Genomic DNA, 15,875 nt, shown 5'->3' with positions numbered 1-15,875 from the left:
TCTAAATCTGCGAGAGACATTAAAGAGTGTCAGGCGTTCGGTGAATGGATTAAAATATAAATACGATTTTATTGCTTTCATTTGCAATGCAAAATATAAATAGGATCTAAACCGGAGCATTTTTATCGCATTAAGTGCGATTGTATGTTTGCGTAGGCGAATGACTGGCGAGGAAAGTATAGATCCGACGAGACGAGCAAATAACTCATTAGCATTCCTTTTCGTGCTCGGCTGTGAAATCGAAATTACTTGGCCGGGAGTCAAAGAAAGTAGTAGTCAGGCGTCGCGTGGAATTGGCAGCCGACGTGAATTATTTTCACCCCGTATTTTTATTTCGTCGCCAGGCCATTTGCTATTCGGGCTTCGTTGGGCAAAAGGTGCAAGGAACACGTCGCTCTCTCGGTCGTGCGGACTCTCGATTTTCTTGTTTCGCTGAAATCGTGACTGCTGTGTGTTCGCTCGCGAGAGTGGCGAATTAGCGGCGTATTTCGAGAAACTGCAGTGCCGTTGCATGTCTTTGTCGTTTGTGATGTCTCGTGGATATTTGCATTTCTAATTGTTTCAAATTATAAGCGTAATTATTTCAAAAGTAATCTTGCAAATTGCTTTTTTTCATGAGTTTTTTTTTAAATTTTCTTTTTGATAATTTTATACTGTTTTATTCTTGTGAAACGTAATACACATGTTATTGTTATAAACAAATTAGCTTAATGTAATTTAATCATTATCCTCTAAGTTAGGGAATCATAAAAATTTGACTCATTGCGTTTTAGTTTATTTTATTTCCACAAAAAAACAAAAATGTCAAACTTTGTCGAACAGTGTCATTATCCAATTAGAATAAGTAACAATTAAGCGCGATACGTGAGATCTTATATATAATCTTATATACAATCTTATATACAATATATACATTTTCCAAATGTCTTTTCAAGATAAATGCGCTATCGCATATCATCAAAAAGATCTTAATTCAAAAAGGAATCATATTTTATCTACCTCGTTCGTTTTTTTTTCCGTTTGCATAAAGCACAAGGACGTCGCGGGCAAGCCGGATTGAGCGGTCAACGATCATGTAACAAAGTGTCTCCTCGGTATCGCGGGCGACACGATTCACGACGGGTCTGCGAAGGTTTCACTACGAATCGGACGAGCGAAATCATGCTACACCGGTCGGTGCGGTTGCATATTATACATGTCATTGCCCGGGGCGGCCACGAGCTCTCTCGCGAGAGGCTCGGCCAGTCATTCCCGACAAGTGTGCATCACGACATTGGTCTACCTTATATCCACCTACGTGCCGCACATCCACCCACGTACTCTACCTTCATGTTCACCCATTCGTTCACCTTAACCTGCGCTCCTCCGCTTTCGGGGTCTCCCGCGGTGACCCGCCGGTTAATCGGAATCGTCTGTAAAAGGTGCCGGTAGTTGACTTGTGCGATGAGGAATTTTACCAATCTCTTACTCTTACCTTTCCACGTTTTATTCTTCTCAAAGACAGCTATTATTTTGCTAACAAATTGGAAGTGGAATTGAAAGCATCTTCTGCAATCGTCGAATAATTTCAGAATTATTGATAAACGAATGTAACGATATCTGTTCAGCAAGTTTCTTTGGAATTAATATTTGTTATTTCTCTGCTGTGCGTGTCTTAAAAACTTAATAAGATAGTTCTTGTTAAAGAAGGACAATTATTGCTGTATAGAAGTTTAATCAAATTTCTGTATTTTTTCTTACTTATTATTTCTTTTCTTATTATTTTACACATGTCTACTACGCGACAGCGTAACCACTAAGAAGATAAACGAAAGTTTTGCCTGACTTTATTTATTAATATTAAAATTTATTGCATATCTTCTGTCTTTTACTTCAATGTTGTCATATTAAATCAATGTGAAGCAAACAGTGAAAGGGTGAATGAGGAAAAAAAAGAAGAAAATAAAAAATACATAAAAGTTTGATTATAATTATTAACAGGAGATAATAATATGCAGATTGAACTTCATGGATAAATGGTATCTTTACATCTTTAACACTGTTACAAAACTTTTTCCCCTACAATTTACAGCGCATTGAACGCTAAATATAGATGACTGCCAGACATATCGATATTGAACATGAATCTCGTATCAGACAAATCGAATCAGACAGCCACGTACGCTCGGGTAAGAAGTAAGGGGATACCGATCTTTATCATTATTCTCTCGCGGAAACTCAAGGTTCTTTTTTTTCAAACCGCGCATAAATTCGAAGGAAAAAAACAAAATAATTCTGTGTAATTTACGTTAATTCGCGGCCGCCGCGTCGCTTGCCATCTCTTTGACACTGATCTGCCCGATCGTCTTGTGCGATTGAACAAAATGTTGTGCTCCGACGTAATATATAAATCGGATCGGCCGACGGATCGGACGGTCGCTTTCTCGATTAGCATTTAAAATCGGCGCACAGAGAGATTGGTATTGAATTGTAATGCCGCGGTGAAGAAGTTGGCCACTCCGCTCCGTCTGGACCGGTTAAGTGGCATCGGCTAAAATATTTTATTTGCCCTTATAATGACACAATTTACACCGATACCGATTTACAAGCCCGCCGCTACACTTGGCGGAGAAAATTTTTTCCCCTCCGCTTTTTATTCCTCTTCCTCTTTTTTTTTTCTTTTTTTTTTCGTTCCCAGAGCCGCGTACGAGTGCGGAGAGATATTCTCACCTCCGCGCGCCAGCAGCTCGTTAGTGATTTGCGTGGCAACAATGGCCGACAAGAGGCCGGGTAATTATTCCGTACACACACGCGCGTGTCTCTTTCTCGCCCCTCGCGCTCCCCTCCCTCCCGATCGTCGGGCGTCCTTCTTTAACGCCGAGCGTGTAATCCTCCTGTTCTGCCGCGGCGGCGGCGAAACAAGTTGTTCGATCCCACGTCTTCGGCCTCCAACGCGCCGTCTCTCGGATAATTCTTTCTCCGCGCGGCCCGGGTAATCGGGTAGGCTGTTTGTATGCACTCGTGTGTATTGTTGTTGCAAAACAACACGCGGCGCACCGGTAATCGACACGTAACACACGCGCGCACGGCCGAGAATAGAGTTGGGCGGACAAGAGCGGAGGACGGGTTAATCTTGCGTAACGTAATATAGCGAGAGGACCTTGCTTAGCCGTTTCTTACGGCTTGATTGTTGACTGCAAAGGCGAGACGTACGAGCGATAATAATAATACTTGGCAAATTTATGTGGCTTAATTGGTCAAATTCTTTCTTCCTTTTGTACCATTTATCATGAATTAATCAGCTGAGGAAGTTATTCATCCGACCGCCGTAAAAAACTGCAGGAGCGTAGAAAATATCTCTCGATTTTGTTATTTATGATTTATTTAAATAAAATAACGTGAAATAACGTGATTGGGAATTACTTCGTCGATTCGATCCAAAATCATTTTATTTCGTACAGATTGTCCACAGATTAATTTTTCGCTCATTTCGCTCATTTTGCGATAACAATTTCGTTTCACGTAAACAAAGTTCACGAATGGATATCGCGAAGATGAATGTTTCTTCATAGCGTAACGCCATTTGTTTGCCTCGACCTTTTGCACTGTACGCGTACTGGTCGTTATTAACGACTTAACATTCTCCGTACTTGGTTTAACGCGCCAAACGGGCAAATCATTTTTCCGTTTACACGACGCTGGAATTCACAACCGCTGCACGTTTGGTTAAGACGTGCGGCCGCGCTTTTCCCGGACAGAGGTTTAATGACCACTTAATTACAGAACGCGCAATGCGGTCGCCTGGTTAATTGTAGGTCGCGCGGAAACCGGAGTGATAAGTGCTTGACCGTGAGAAGATATAAAACGTACAGAAAATACGGACGCACGGACGAAATTAAAGTTTCGTCACTGGCAATATTTCATCTTCTAGAATTTTTGCAGAACGGCATGTGATAAAATAATGCGATCTTAATAACAACATTAATTAGCAATAAAAGAATAACAAATGTCATATTACGTTTAAGAAATTATATATGTATAATTTATTTCTTAGTTTACCATATGTTATTATATGCTTATTAAACTTCGTATATTATTTTATTATATGTTATTATGTTTATTAAACTTTGTAACTTTACTAAACTTTGTACTGACGGAAATGGTTTCGAATATATTTGTTATCCTTTTATTACTAATAAATTTCGCGCGCGTCTACTGCAATAAAAGACCTGCAAATACAGTCGTGTTTTTCAATCATTTTTTTATGTACTGTTTGTATGTACAAGTAGAGGCGATAAAAATTTTCTGCGTGCATATTTCAGGTTTATTACGCGTCATATGTGTGAGTTATCGCCAAGTAGCGATTTTTTTGCGGCGGTAACTAAGCGCTACCGAAATCTAAAATTACACGTCGTTCTGCTTAGCGAACTACCATTTAACGAGAGATTCGAGAATCAGCGATAAGTTTCTTTCCGGTGTGTAATTCTAGTCTGCGTTAATTACAGTCGCCAACCGTTAATTAGGCACGCCTTAGCTGTTTACTTCAGTGTGCGGTTAGGCGATACCATCATTATATCAATTTTTTACTCCAATTATCAATGTGTTACATTTTATGTTTGTTTTTATACGCATAATTGAAACCATTTCGCCACATTCATAATAATTTAATTGCGCGATGGTTTATTGATTGTCGATTGGTAATTTAGAGAGCCGAAACTGTGTTTGAACTTTTTATACAAGTCTAAAAGAAATATATAATAAGGATTAAAAACTATATACACAATCGCATAATTATAAAAAATTATTACATTAAATGGAATATTATATCTAATATTTCTACGTACAAAACACTTCAGTCCTCTAAGATTGCGTGCCGGCACAAATTGATCTCACCGACACTTCCTGAATCGTAATTGACACGGACGGAGTCCAGGGCGTGTCAGTCGGGTGTCCTTTAACCGCGATGAGCTATCTAAGCGTACGCCTTCGCTAAAGAATTCACGGGGCGTCGGTAATTTCTTGAGGTTTCCCGTGGCCGTTACGCGGTTGCGAAGTTGATTGAGTAGAAAGCCATTCAACGTGAAAATCTGCCGGTTCCTCTTGCCGGGTGTATCTTGGTATTATATTATTATTAGAGAAAATAGGGAGAAAGAGAGAGAAAAATATATTAATCGGCATATATAAATTTAATTGAATACAAGCCAAGAAAAAATGCCAAATGGATGGATGATGTTTATAAGTACAATATTTTTATCATTAACATTTTTTTATCTTAAGAATAACAATAGATTAGAAAATAGATAAGAAAATTTGATAGATAATAGATTATAGAAAGTAGATTAGAAAATAGATTAGAAAACTTGATAATAGGAAAGATTTATTAATTCTAATTGCAAAATATCGATATTATACTTACGCTATATTGAAGTTTCTTGATTAGTCATAAAAAATATTATAAACTTGCAGCAGGGAATAAGATAATAAGAAAACAAATACATGTTATAGAGTGTAATATAAGTATATTTCCTAAAAGAATGAACGAATATACAATTAGGATAATGATACAAAACTAAAGTGTATCATCGGCAATTTGTGTCATTTTTTGAATGCAAAGACGTATAATTTATGTTTAAACGAGGAAGAAAAAGAGCGTGCAGGAGACGATGCGTTTCCGATACAGTCAATGCCGCTGTCGTAGAATCGGTCGTTCCGCTCGATGAATCGTATCCGCGAATTTTCTGTGTAATGGTATGGAAGAGAAACGTTAGAATTATATCCACCAACAGGCAGAGACGAAGCGAGACGAGACACATCCATCCTGTCACCGTCGTTCATGTTTGTCCTGTTCATTCGATAGTGTGTTCCTGTGGTGCGACACACGTTGTTATCGTGAAAGTGCGTGCGATCGTGCGGCGATAATCATGTGACACCTTGTCGCAGATTGGTTGAAAATACGTCGATAATGCCCGGACATTTTGTCAGATAGAAATTGCATTATAGAAAGAAGGGAAACTTTATGCTGCGCTGCATGACAAAAGCGAACGCTTCGAGAAATCGACGATATCGAATTTTCCACCGCAAGAACGGAAAGGAGAGTAACGTTTATCCCGTTCTGAGAATAATCAAAATGTATCTGTAAGCTGATACAATAATGGATAAAAATTATAGAATGGAGAAAAAATAGTGACATCTTAGAGATAAAGATTTTACATTAAAAGAAAGACAGAGAAGGTGAGTTTATAGCTTTCCCGTAATTTTGAGAAATAGGACGAACATCAATTTATAAGTAAACGTACGTCATTCTCTCCTTTCTATTTTTAAACCGTACGACGCTATTGGTCGTTCCACTTTCGGGCGAGTTAGAGAAATTGATTTACAGGTTTCTGGTTTATTTTCATCAATGCATTCCACGTGGACTTTTTCTCCGCCGACGATCTCGCGCGAGAGCTATGCGCGCAATGTCGCCGACACGCGTGGACGATTGATTAAGAATCAGGGGGTTAAAAGTGGAACCTGCACGACTCGCGTTAATAAGAGCGTCGCGTTTGAATTTTTGCCGATCGAGTGCGATATCGAGTAGCGCGGCGTGAAAAACTCTCGTTATCGAGCGTCGCGTGTACCGCAATTAAAGATATATCGAAGGACGAATAGTGACAGGATGTGTTCCTGCGAACCTCTAATCCCCAGCCCTCTCCGTCCTCCTGCGATCGGTCGATCGCATCGCGCGATAACGTCTCACGGCCGAGGTGGGGACAGGTTTTCAGTACGCAAAGGGGGTTCGTTCGATCCGTGAGCACCGGATGTGGGATATGCAGGCGACGAGACGCGTGGGATTCCTCTCCGACGCGTAGTGCGCGAATATGCATTGCGGTAGCCGTTCTGGCTATGCAATGAGAGAACTTTCCCACTGGACGACAGAAAATGGACGAAGAAGTAAAATAAACACTTGCACGATGAAGGTTGGAAAGTTGTAGAGTTTCAAAAAATAAGAAGTTACTTTATCTTTTAAAGTGATATTGTAGAAAACTAATCAAATCAAAATCCGGTTTTTTCCTATCCGGTTTATTCTCTATCTATAGTGAGAAAATTTAGTATGCTCTATGTATTTTACATTTTTTACATATGTATTTGTCTAGAGATTAATACTTTGTAATTCTGTTTAATTATTCAGAAATATTTTTTATCTTGTATCATAATTAATATCCTTAATTTAATTATTATTTTCTTTAGAACTTGATTACAATTAGCTAATTTAATAAAGATCAGGTACAAATAGTTTTTATTATTTGTTAGGTGCTAGTTTATTAGTTTGTTAAAGCCTGGAAGATGACGAAGCGTTTTTTAATTCCATTTGCGACTGTTGTACTTTTCCGAAGAGCGAGTCCTAGGAAGAAAATTCGGGGAGAGATAATATATTTCTGGCAAAATCCCGTAGCTGTTGTCGAACAGAGTTTTCCGCATTCCGAGCGCGTAGGAATCGAATGCGCGCACAGCGGCGGATTAATGCGCGCAACGGGATTTTCTTATTGGACAGGCATCGCCCGCGACACGCTCTGTTTAGCTAACGAGGCGGCGGACGTGGCAGCGCGGACCTTTAATTGCTTTAATAAAGCGCAGCTCGCGAAGCAACTCTCGCGTTCCGTCGTGCTTGCAATCTCGCCTTCGAGAAGTCGAAGAGAACGCGATCACTCGGCACCTACGCCACGGCGTTGCAGCGCGGAGGCACGTTTGCGCCAGCCTTATTAGAGGATTAGAAACGGAGCGGGTTCCGCGCGTTGATCTGGGTCGCGTTGTTTCGAGCTTAAGGACTAGCAAGGACTCCGTTCCGCGAAGCGTGTCAAGGACGACCAGAAGGAAGCGGTTTGCCCGGCCAGGGAGCCAGCGACCTGCTGTCCAATTATTACCAATTGTGAGACAAGTGCCTTCGATTGCGTAACACGTCGCGATAGGCATATGCGCTAAGCCGCGCAAAAACAGGCGAGAGTTCATGAATTATCCTTAATCGATCGTCGCGGAAAGCAATAATACGATATTGGCCGGACAACTTCTTTCCGGGCGTGAAAAAGTCGAATGAATTCTAGTGCGATTCCTTGAAACATACAACACAGATTAAGACATAATGAAATTTTCATATCAAATTTTGAAATTGACACCAATTTCTTCAATTATCTATAGATTTATTGGCTTTGATACTTAGCTTATATTTTATAAAATATTTTTCCATTTAATTCACACATAATCTGCTGTCTTAAATTATTAAAATCTAATTCTATCTTAATTATTATATTGAATTTATAAAAAATATCTTTATTTTTCAATTTTGGTTTTTTGATAAGTATGACAAATTCTGTTAAAAGAATTTATTTGTGAAATTATTATGTATTATTCAGGAAATATAATATACAATGTTTAGCTTCTTATAATATATTCTATTGTCTTCGTAAAGAGAAAATACATTATTTCATAACGATACTCGCCGATGCGTTTTAGTGACTGGCGATATGCTATAAAACAGGGAGGTTTATGGTTCGCTAGGTTCACGTTGACGTACGTGACAATCAACACGCCGGAAGTTAATTGTGAACGTGCGACGAGCGACAGGAAATCGCGCAAACCGGACGGAAAGCGGTTAAACAGAGCGTACGTACTCGCTCGTTGAAATTGATTTAGTTGTTGGAAAAAAAAATGGAATTTTATCAGTGATTCGCAAGGCATCTCGTGCGAGTTATCAGTATATCAAGCATTAGAGCCGACTTTCGCTTAGCCTTGCGCTTTTCAGCAAACATTTTCTCAGTAAGCAGTAGTTGTGATCACGGCCGACGAGATAACTGGACCGTGAATCCGGCGTTTGACATTCTTATATATGAAATAGCATGGAAAGTGTCTCTGTTTTTATTTACTCGCAATATTTGCGATGGACAATCCAGCGAATCGAGAAGATCCGCGTTTTTAGCGATCTTTTTAAGTTACTTAAATGAAGGATCGACTCAGTCAAGAATGAAATATATCTACAATGTTTGAAGCCTATTTTAAATTTAAAATTGTCTTTTTTCATAAAGTGACATAAAAAGTTGTACATTTAAACCAATCTCTGCAGAATGCCATAAATCTAGCAAGCTATCTTTTATTTATGAAATTTTTAATGATTTTTTTTTTAGTGAAAATGTTGAGGAAAGTCATGTATCAAGATGTCAATTTTTGTAATTAAAAATGTATTTAATTAATTCTCAAATTATAAAGCCGTGAAATTAAATGAAGGTTAAATTTTTACTATTTATTTGCACTTTCTAAGTTTCAGTTATAGAAAAGTATTTCATTTTTAATCTATTAATTTAATTTAATACAAATTTGCCAAAGAATCGATGATAAATAAAAGATAGCACATAAACTTCGATTACTCCGTTTATCTAATTCTCTCTGGAAGTCTTCAATTATCCCTTTTCATTAAAATCGATTGATAGACTTACCGCGGAATTTTTTACGCATCAACCCATCGAGAATTATACGTCTGCCTTAATTTGAGAATTATCTTCTTCCAATTGTGCTCGCGCCTGTTTAACTCGCACACAATGAAAAGCTCAGCTACGCTCGTTCACTGGCTCCGGCATGTGTTTAGGCATCAGGTGTTTTTGTCGAGTGCTCCGTTCTTTCATTTACAAGGAAGCGCCATAATTTTCCCGAAGGAAAGAGGCGCGGTGCGCGGCGCGCGCACGGCGAGTAGCCTGCCTTTATTTCTCCATAAAGCCGAGTGCATTCTCGTTCTTGCCCCGGCTCTCTCGGGGGAGAAAGATGATCGCCTCGTTTCGAGGTTGCCACGCAATGGGAAATCGGCCGGACGGACGTATTACTTCTTTGCCAGAGCGCGGTCTTTTTGCCAATTTGGCCACGCAGCTCCGTCTTGTAACCGCGCTACGATGCCCATTATCTACGCGGCATTATCTACTGCGCCCATTATCTACTGAGGTAATATAACGAGTGCCAAATTATTGCGCACTGATTGCCGCGGAGAAGTGCACGTTTGATGATTCTTTGAATTCCCGAGTTGCCAAAGACGTAGATTTATTTAAATCGATGTTGTACTCTTCGCTGTACCACAATTATAATTTTATGTGATTACTTTTTCTTCCCTTTTTTGCATTAATCGCGTCAAATGTGAATTTGATTGCTATAAGTGTATATGAGCGGATGGTAATTTTTCGGAGCTTGAACCTCATTTTTAAGCGTTTAGCGGAAATGTTACAAAACATTTGGCTGTAAAAGGAGTTATATAATTCTGAAAAAATTATAAAAGAAGAGTAACGTTATATAAAAATTATGTAAGAAAATTATCTAAAAAATTGACAAATATTTTAATATTACGTCACAGCAAATAGATTTTGTAAGATTTTTTGACAATTTAAATGCTGAATTTTTCTTCAGTTTCAGTCTTTGCAAATATATCACTCATTTGCTGCAACAATAATAATTTAAAATTTACCGTTTTTAAATTATTGATATAGAAAGAGCGGTTCTTGCTTGTAATGACGATATTATAACACTTTTGGCATTTCAAAATGATGTTCTTATCCAATTATAACGATTTAAAACATTAAAACTCATTTCCTGGAAAATTGTGATTTATGAATTATGTCACTGTTGTTGCAGCAAATGAGCGATATGTGTATGTACAAATTCAACTGCCAGTGTTGTGTGCTCATTCGTGCTTGTTGCACGCGATTGCATCAAAACTCGGTCGACGCAATCAAGTTACGACGCGCGTGGCAAAGGTCAAGGTATTCAGCTCCCATTTAAACAAATCTCTCTTAATGAAACCGTCGATGTACCGGTATGCCCGCTCGTACGTTTCGCATTTACCTCGGCTGAATTAGGGAGAAAGGCGCTTGGGAAATGCACAGGAGATTTAGCTTGAGCCGCGCTATTATGCGAATTCTTTTATTCCCGCAATATACCGTGATGCGGTGCGAGCACAAAACAGGGAAACGGGCGGAACGGATGTGTTGAGAAAGGAAGCGGTGGTTGTCGGGTGATCGGTAAGGATGCTCGATACACACACTCGATGAATGCCTGATGCCTTTAAGATTCCTCGGCCGATAGGTTTCCACTCACGCACCTCTCGTTTCCATTTGAATGGCTGTCGCCTCTCCGTCTTCCTCTCTCATATCGTTTTCGTCGTGCTTCTAAACCCACATCACGTTTTTTTTCCCTCCGTGAATACTCTCCTCCGCACAGTAATAACAGATCTTTAGTGAAGGGCCCGCCGCGGATAGGCACATCACTCGAAAGTTTGATTAGCTTCTGGTCCATTCGCTGGAAGTTTATTTTGTGGACACGATACGTGGCAGCGGCGACTATTTCTTATTCCCGATCTTTGACCCCCGCGTTTCCTGTGCATGATAGAAAAAGGGGTCCTCTATAGCGCCGACAAATCGGTTTCTGCCTCGTGAAATCGAGGCCGTGTCATAATAACGCGCCGGCATGTCAGATTCGTGCCTTTTATTCTGTCTCTTCAGCTTTTAATGCTATCTATCTTGCTTCTATCTTGGAAAATTATTGTACAGAGAATATTATCATTTCCAATTTTTTCGTTTGGAAAATTTTTCATCAACTCGAAGTCAATTTCCTTTATAATAAATTTTATTACATACATTTTTTCATAAATTTATGATATTTATTATTAACTATCTCGATAATCACGTTTCAAATTGGAATTGCTTAACGTAATATGTACTGAATTTTTTGGTTTGCTGTTTTTTTGTTTATGACTGTCAAATTATTAATATTTAGTTAAAAATTCTCTATACATTTTTAGAAAAGCAATCTAACATAAGTTATTTCTTGTTTCAGGCTACAAGGAAGATTTCCAAATGTGGATATCTGTTCGTTGCGCCTGGCTGGGACTTCTCGAACCCCTTGAACCGGACGAAGGTAAGTGCAACTTTTGTCATTTTGCCAAAAAACAACTGGTGTGTATATATTTCTCGCGATTGCGCACGTCACCGACGTCGATTGAATCACGTCGTAGAGGCGTGAAATCGTCTATCGCCGATCGGAAGTGCGCATTACGATCTTTGATCACTTCTGTATGCTCGGGGCTACGTGACGCGTTATCGGGTTGATCGCGTCTATCGATCGCGCGGGAGATCGCGAGATGTGGATCGGGCCGACGCGCAATTTGCTCATTATCGAGAAAGTGAGGATAGGAGCGGACGCCGTATCCTCTCCGGCTCGCGCTGTAACGCTCGCACGATACGTTTTTCCACGATCTCGCGTGGCGATTCGCGCGCCGCGAAAACGTGACTTCGGCGGAACACGTAAACGGAGCCGTTCCGGCTTTATTTTACATTTATGACGACGAGCGCACGCGCGCGCTTGTTGTTTCCTTTCTAAACTTTCTCCCCGATACGGAATATACCGTAGTTAACACGTCGTATGAATACGGGCTTTTTTCCCCTCTTTTTTTTTTATTCTTCAATAATCGCGCGCCGAAGAGTTGCATTTTCCGATGAAGCTGTTTTCGGGGCGTTGGTTGGCGGCGACTCGCCAAGAGGCTCGGTAACACGACCGCTGCCTCGTCAGGTTGTCGGTCCGATGATTAATGCTCGTTTAATGGGAACGACGGTGAACACTAGTTTCCTCCAACCGTTGCAATTTTCTCTATTAAAACTACGCTGCGCGACATGTGCGATTTGATTGACGCGTCGAGGATCCGCGGACGGTACCGTTAAATGAAAATACAATTGTCGTGAGGGGGGGGGGGGGAGGGGGAAGGATTGACAATACAATAAAAATTATAATAACAATTCGCGGAGGAGCTGTGCCGTTACGTCGCGGACATGTGTGCGGTAACCTTTAGGAAAAACCGTAAGATTCTCCTTATAGAAACGACTGCTTATTAATTAAGAAAAAAACCTGGCCGTTTCTCGATATTCTTGAATTATGAAGGAAATGTCAGGCGGAGATGTGTTGTTAAATCTCATTACTATTGCGGATCTCAACAATAACCTTTTCGTTGTTGCGAAACTGCGTTTATCCATCACTGTGTCACGAGCCCCATGTAATGCTCGAATGTCGTTTGTAATTATCGCCGATAATATACTTATGAATTAAATTGTTCAGGAGAGCTGAGAAACGTGCGGTGTTCTATTTTGACGTTTCTTAGCAAAGCATACACTCTTTCTAAGCGAGTGCACTCTTGATTACAGCCGAGATTTACGTGATCGATAATTATCGACATGTATCTAGCGTGTTCGCGTTACCCCGCTTGCGAGACGCACGAGTAGAAAGCGGTCTCACGGTGACCGTCTTTAGCCTCGATCTCGGTCTCGTTCGCGATAATTTTCTCGTTTGATGCTCTATGACAGGCCAACCGATCTAAATTTTTTCCGACGATTTTTCGATTTATCTCGAATAAGAGCGCTTTCACGGAGCACCGCTGCACGTGAGATTTGATAGTAAGAGCTAGCTGGCGTGCCTCTCGTTAAGCATCTTAAGCAAAAGCAGTATCTTTGCTTTTTGCGAAACAATCTTCTGCATGCAACATGAATAATTTATATAAATTTAATTATTTTCCACCACAAATGCTCATTATGTACACGAAAATAATTTTTTAAATCTAAATTAAATTAATAATTTAAGATAAGGAAGGGATTTTAATCATATCTTTTTAAGGTTTAATTTTTTAAAATATTTTGCTATTAATTGTAATAAGTTTTCTACAAAAAAGCGGGTGAGGTTTAAATTTATTTTCTCATTATTTGTTTCCCACAATACAAGCCACTTAAAAATCATTACCGTGTACTTCTTTTAGTCTTCAAAGGATCTTTAAAACAGCAATAAACACTTTCTATTACTGTTACTATTACACCGAACCTCCGTGTAAACCGGTCATAAAAGAAGGAAGTTATCCGGTGAACGACCTCTTTCAGAACGACTGTTTCGATTACCCGCGACTCCCGATTAACGAATTGTTGCCGTTCCCGCGGCCAAAGGTATCGTCGAGAGATTACATGGACCGCGACGCAAGCCCGTAAGTCCCGGTCGTTGCGCCGCGGAGAAAGTGAATAATTAGAAGCCGCTTTAAGATCTCCGAGGCTCGAGCAACGAAGCGGCGTAACAGCCGTTAATACGCGGTACCAACTCCTTAATTAAGTGGACCTTGTTAATTCATGCGCGCCGCGTCGCCGGGATTTTCTCCCTTTTTGCTTCTCCTCCCTTCGTAGTGACATCCCTTGCAATGTTCAATAATTTACTAGCCGCTTTAATAACGATATCGCGTCACGGCTGACGATATTTTATCACACAAGACGATACTTAAGGCGGACTCGGATTCTTGGGAGATTATTACTTAATATTTTACGACATTCCTATCTGATTATTTCCCTTTGACGCTCGCGCTGGATGGCGAACGCGCATACTTGCGATTTTTCGCGTCTTTTAACGGTTTAAATCTATCATTATCTTTTTGCTAAAATATTGTGGTAATTAATATCTTATCATCTGCTTAATTTTGATATAGAAATCTGAATTACTCTCATTTTTTTAATAGCATTAATCTGATATCATATTATTTTTAATATCGTAGCTGAGATATATTTAAGTTAACAAGTAAAAATTATATACATTTGCCGATTAATTAAAATATGAAGCAATTATTGAGTTGTTGAATATATTTTATCTATTCATTTGTGTATTTAATTTATTATACAAAGAACAAGAAATATTATAAAAATTTATAGAAATTATGAATACTTGCTTTTGTAGATATACAAAATTAAAATTGTCAATCACAATAATCCAACTAATTTAGATAACTAATTAATAATAAAGTTGTGCGCCACTCAACGCAAGCATTTACAACTTACATATTATGACCAACAAGATAAACCGATACACTATTTATCTATTCGTTATCAGATAAGTGACACGTTATGACGTTTTACCACGTCGTGGCAAACCGTCGGAATGAATTTGCTTTTCGGGTTTGTTCGCGGAGACGGGAAGACGTGGAATTTATATCTAGCCGTTCGGTATTTCGCACGTCTCGAATTTCACGACGACTGACGAGGTCGTGGTACAGCTCGCATCTGGCGATATAATAAAGCGACGCCTCTATTTTCACTCCGGTGGTACCTCGGGGCACCGGGAGAAGTCGAATGGTAGGAATCTCTCACGGATCGTGAGATCGAAGAGGATCGATGGATCCGCGCTGTAATATTGTGGTTAGAGAAATACTCTCGCGAGCGTATGCGTAACTATTCGCGCGCCTGGAAATTACATTTACTCCCTTCTCTTTATAATTTCCCTCCGAAGTTGAAAGCCTTTCTTCGAATCAGTATTCAATTTTTTGCCTCTCCAGACAGACCGCTATTATATTTTCTAATAATATAGATTCAATAATAATTTCGATTAAAATTTTTATTTCAAATTGGATAAACTTCAGCAGCGAATACGCGATACCAGTAAGACATTTTGTGGATCTGTCTTGAGAAATATTTAATGTCTATTTCTTTTACATAAATTATACAGCAATGTTTTTTTAAACTCTGAGATCTAGAAGGTCTTATGATATATTTTTTCCAAGCGTTACATAATATGCAAATACACACATGAATCGCAATTCATCGGCACTCAAATATGAAACTGCGGTACTTGCGTCACGGTGAACGTCGTAAAAGCGCGGCGTAAAAATACGAAAAATAATGAAAATCATCTGAAACATCGTAAAGCAAGCGCGTAGTAAAACGCACCGTTATACATTCATGATGTGTTTGCGCCATTGTAAACGACACCGTAAATGATAAGGTGCAACGACTTTGACATGCGAGTAAAGCTTTTTATTGCATAATAGTATTGTATACGGAAATAAACAAACTTCTATTGTGAGAGGTGAAATTCTA

General features: G+C 39.4%; 1 protein-coding gene across 5 annotated transcripts in view; it reads left to right on the top strand.

Annotated features, from left to right (window-relative positions):
- The window catches only part of osp (outspread), a 186,836-nt gene that overhangs the window by 43,136 nt on the left and 127,825 nt on the right, over positions 1–15,875 (top strand). For all 5 annotated transcript variants that reach the window (XM_012369897.2, XM_067350367.1, XM_067350368.1 and 2 more), the window contains exon 2: positions 11,824–11,904. In XM_012369897.2, the coding sequence (XP_012225320.2) occupies positions 11,824–11,904 (81 nt within the window). The remainder of the gene's footprint in view (positions 1–11,823; positions 11,905–15,875) is intronic.

The sequence above is a fragment of the Linepithema humile genome, chromosome 2, assembly GCF_040581485.1.
Source record: "Linepithema humile isolate Giens D197 chromosome 2, Lhum_UNIL_v1.0, whole genome shotgun sequence".
Classification (NCBI taxonomy): domain Eukaryota; kingdom Metazoa; phylum Arthropoda; class Insecta; order Hymenoptera; family Formicidae; genus Linepithema; species Linepithema humile.
The sequence above is the reverse complement of the archived record's forward strand: the minus strand, read 5'-3'. Positions and strand labels throughout refer to the sequence as shown.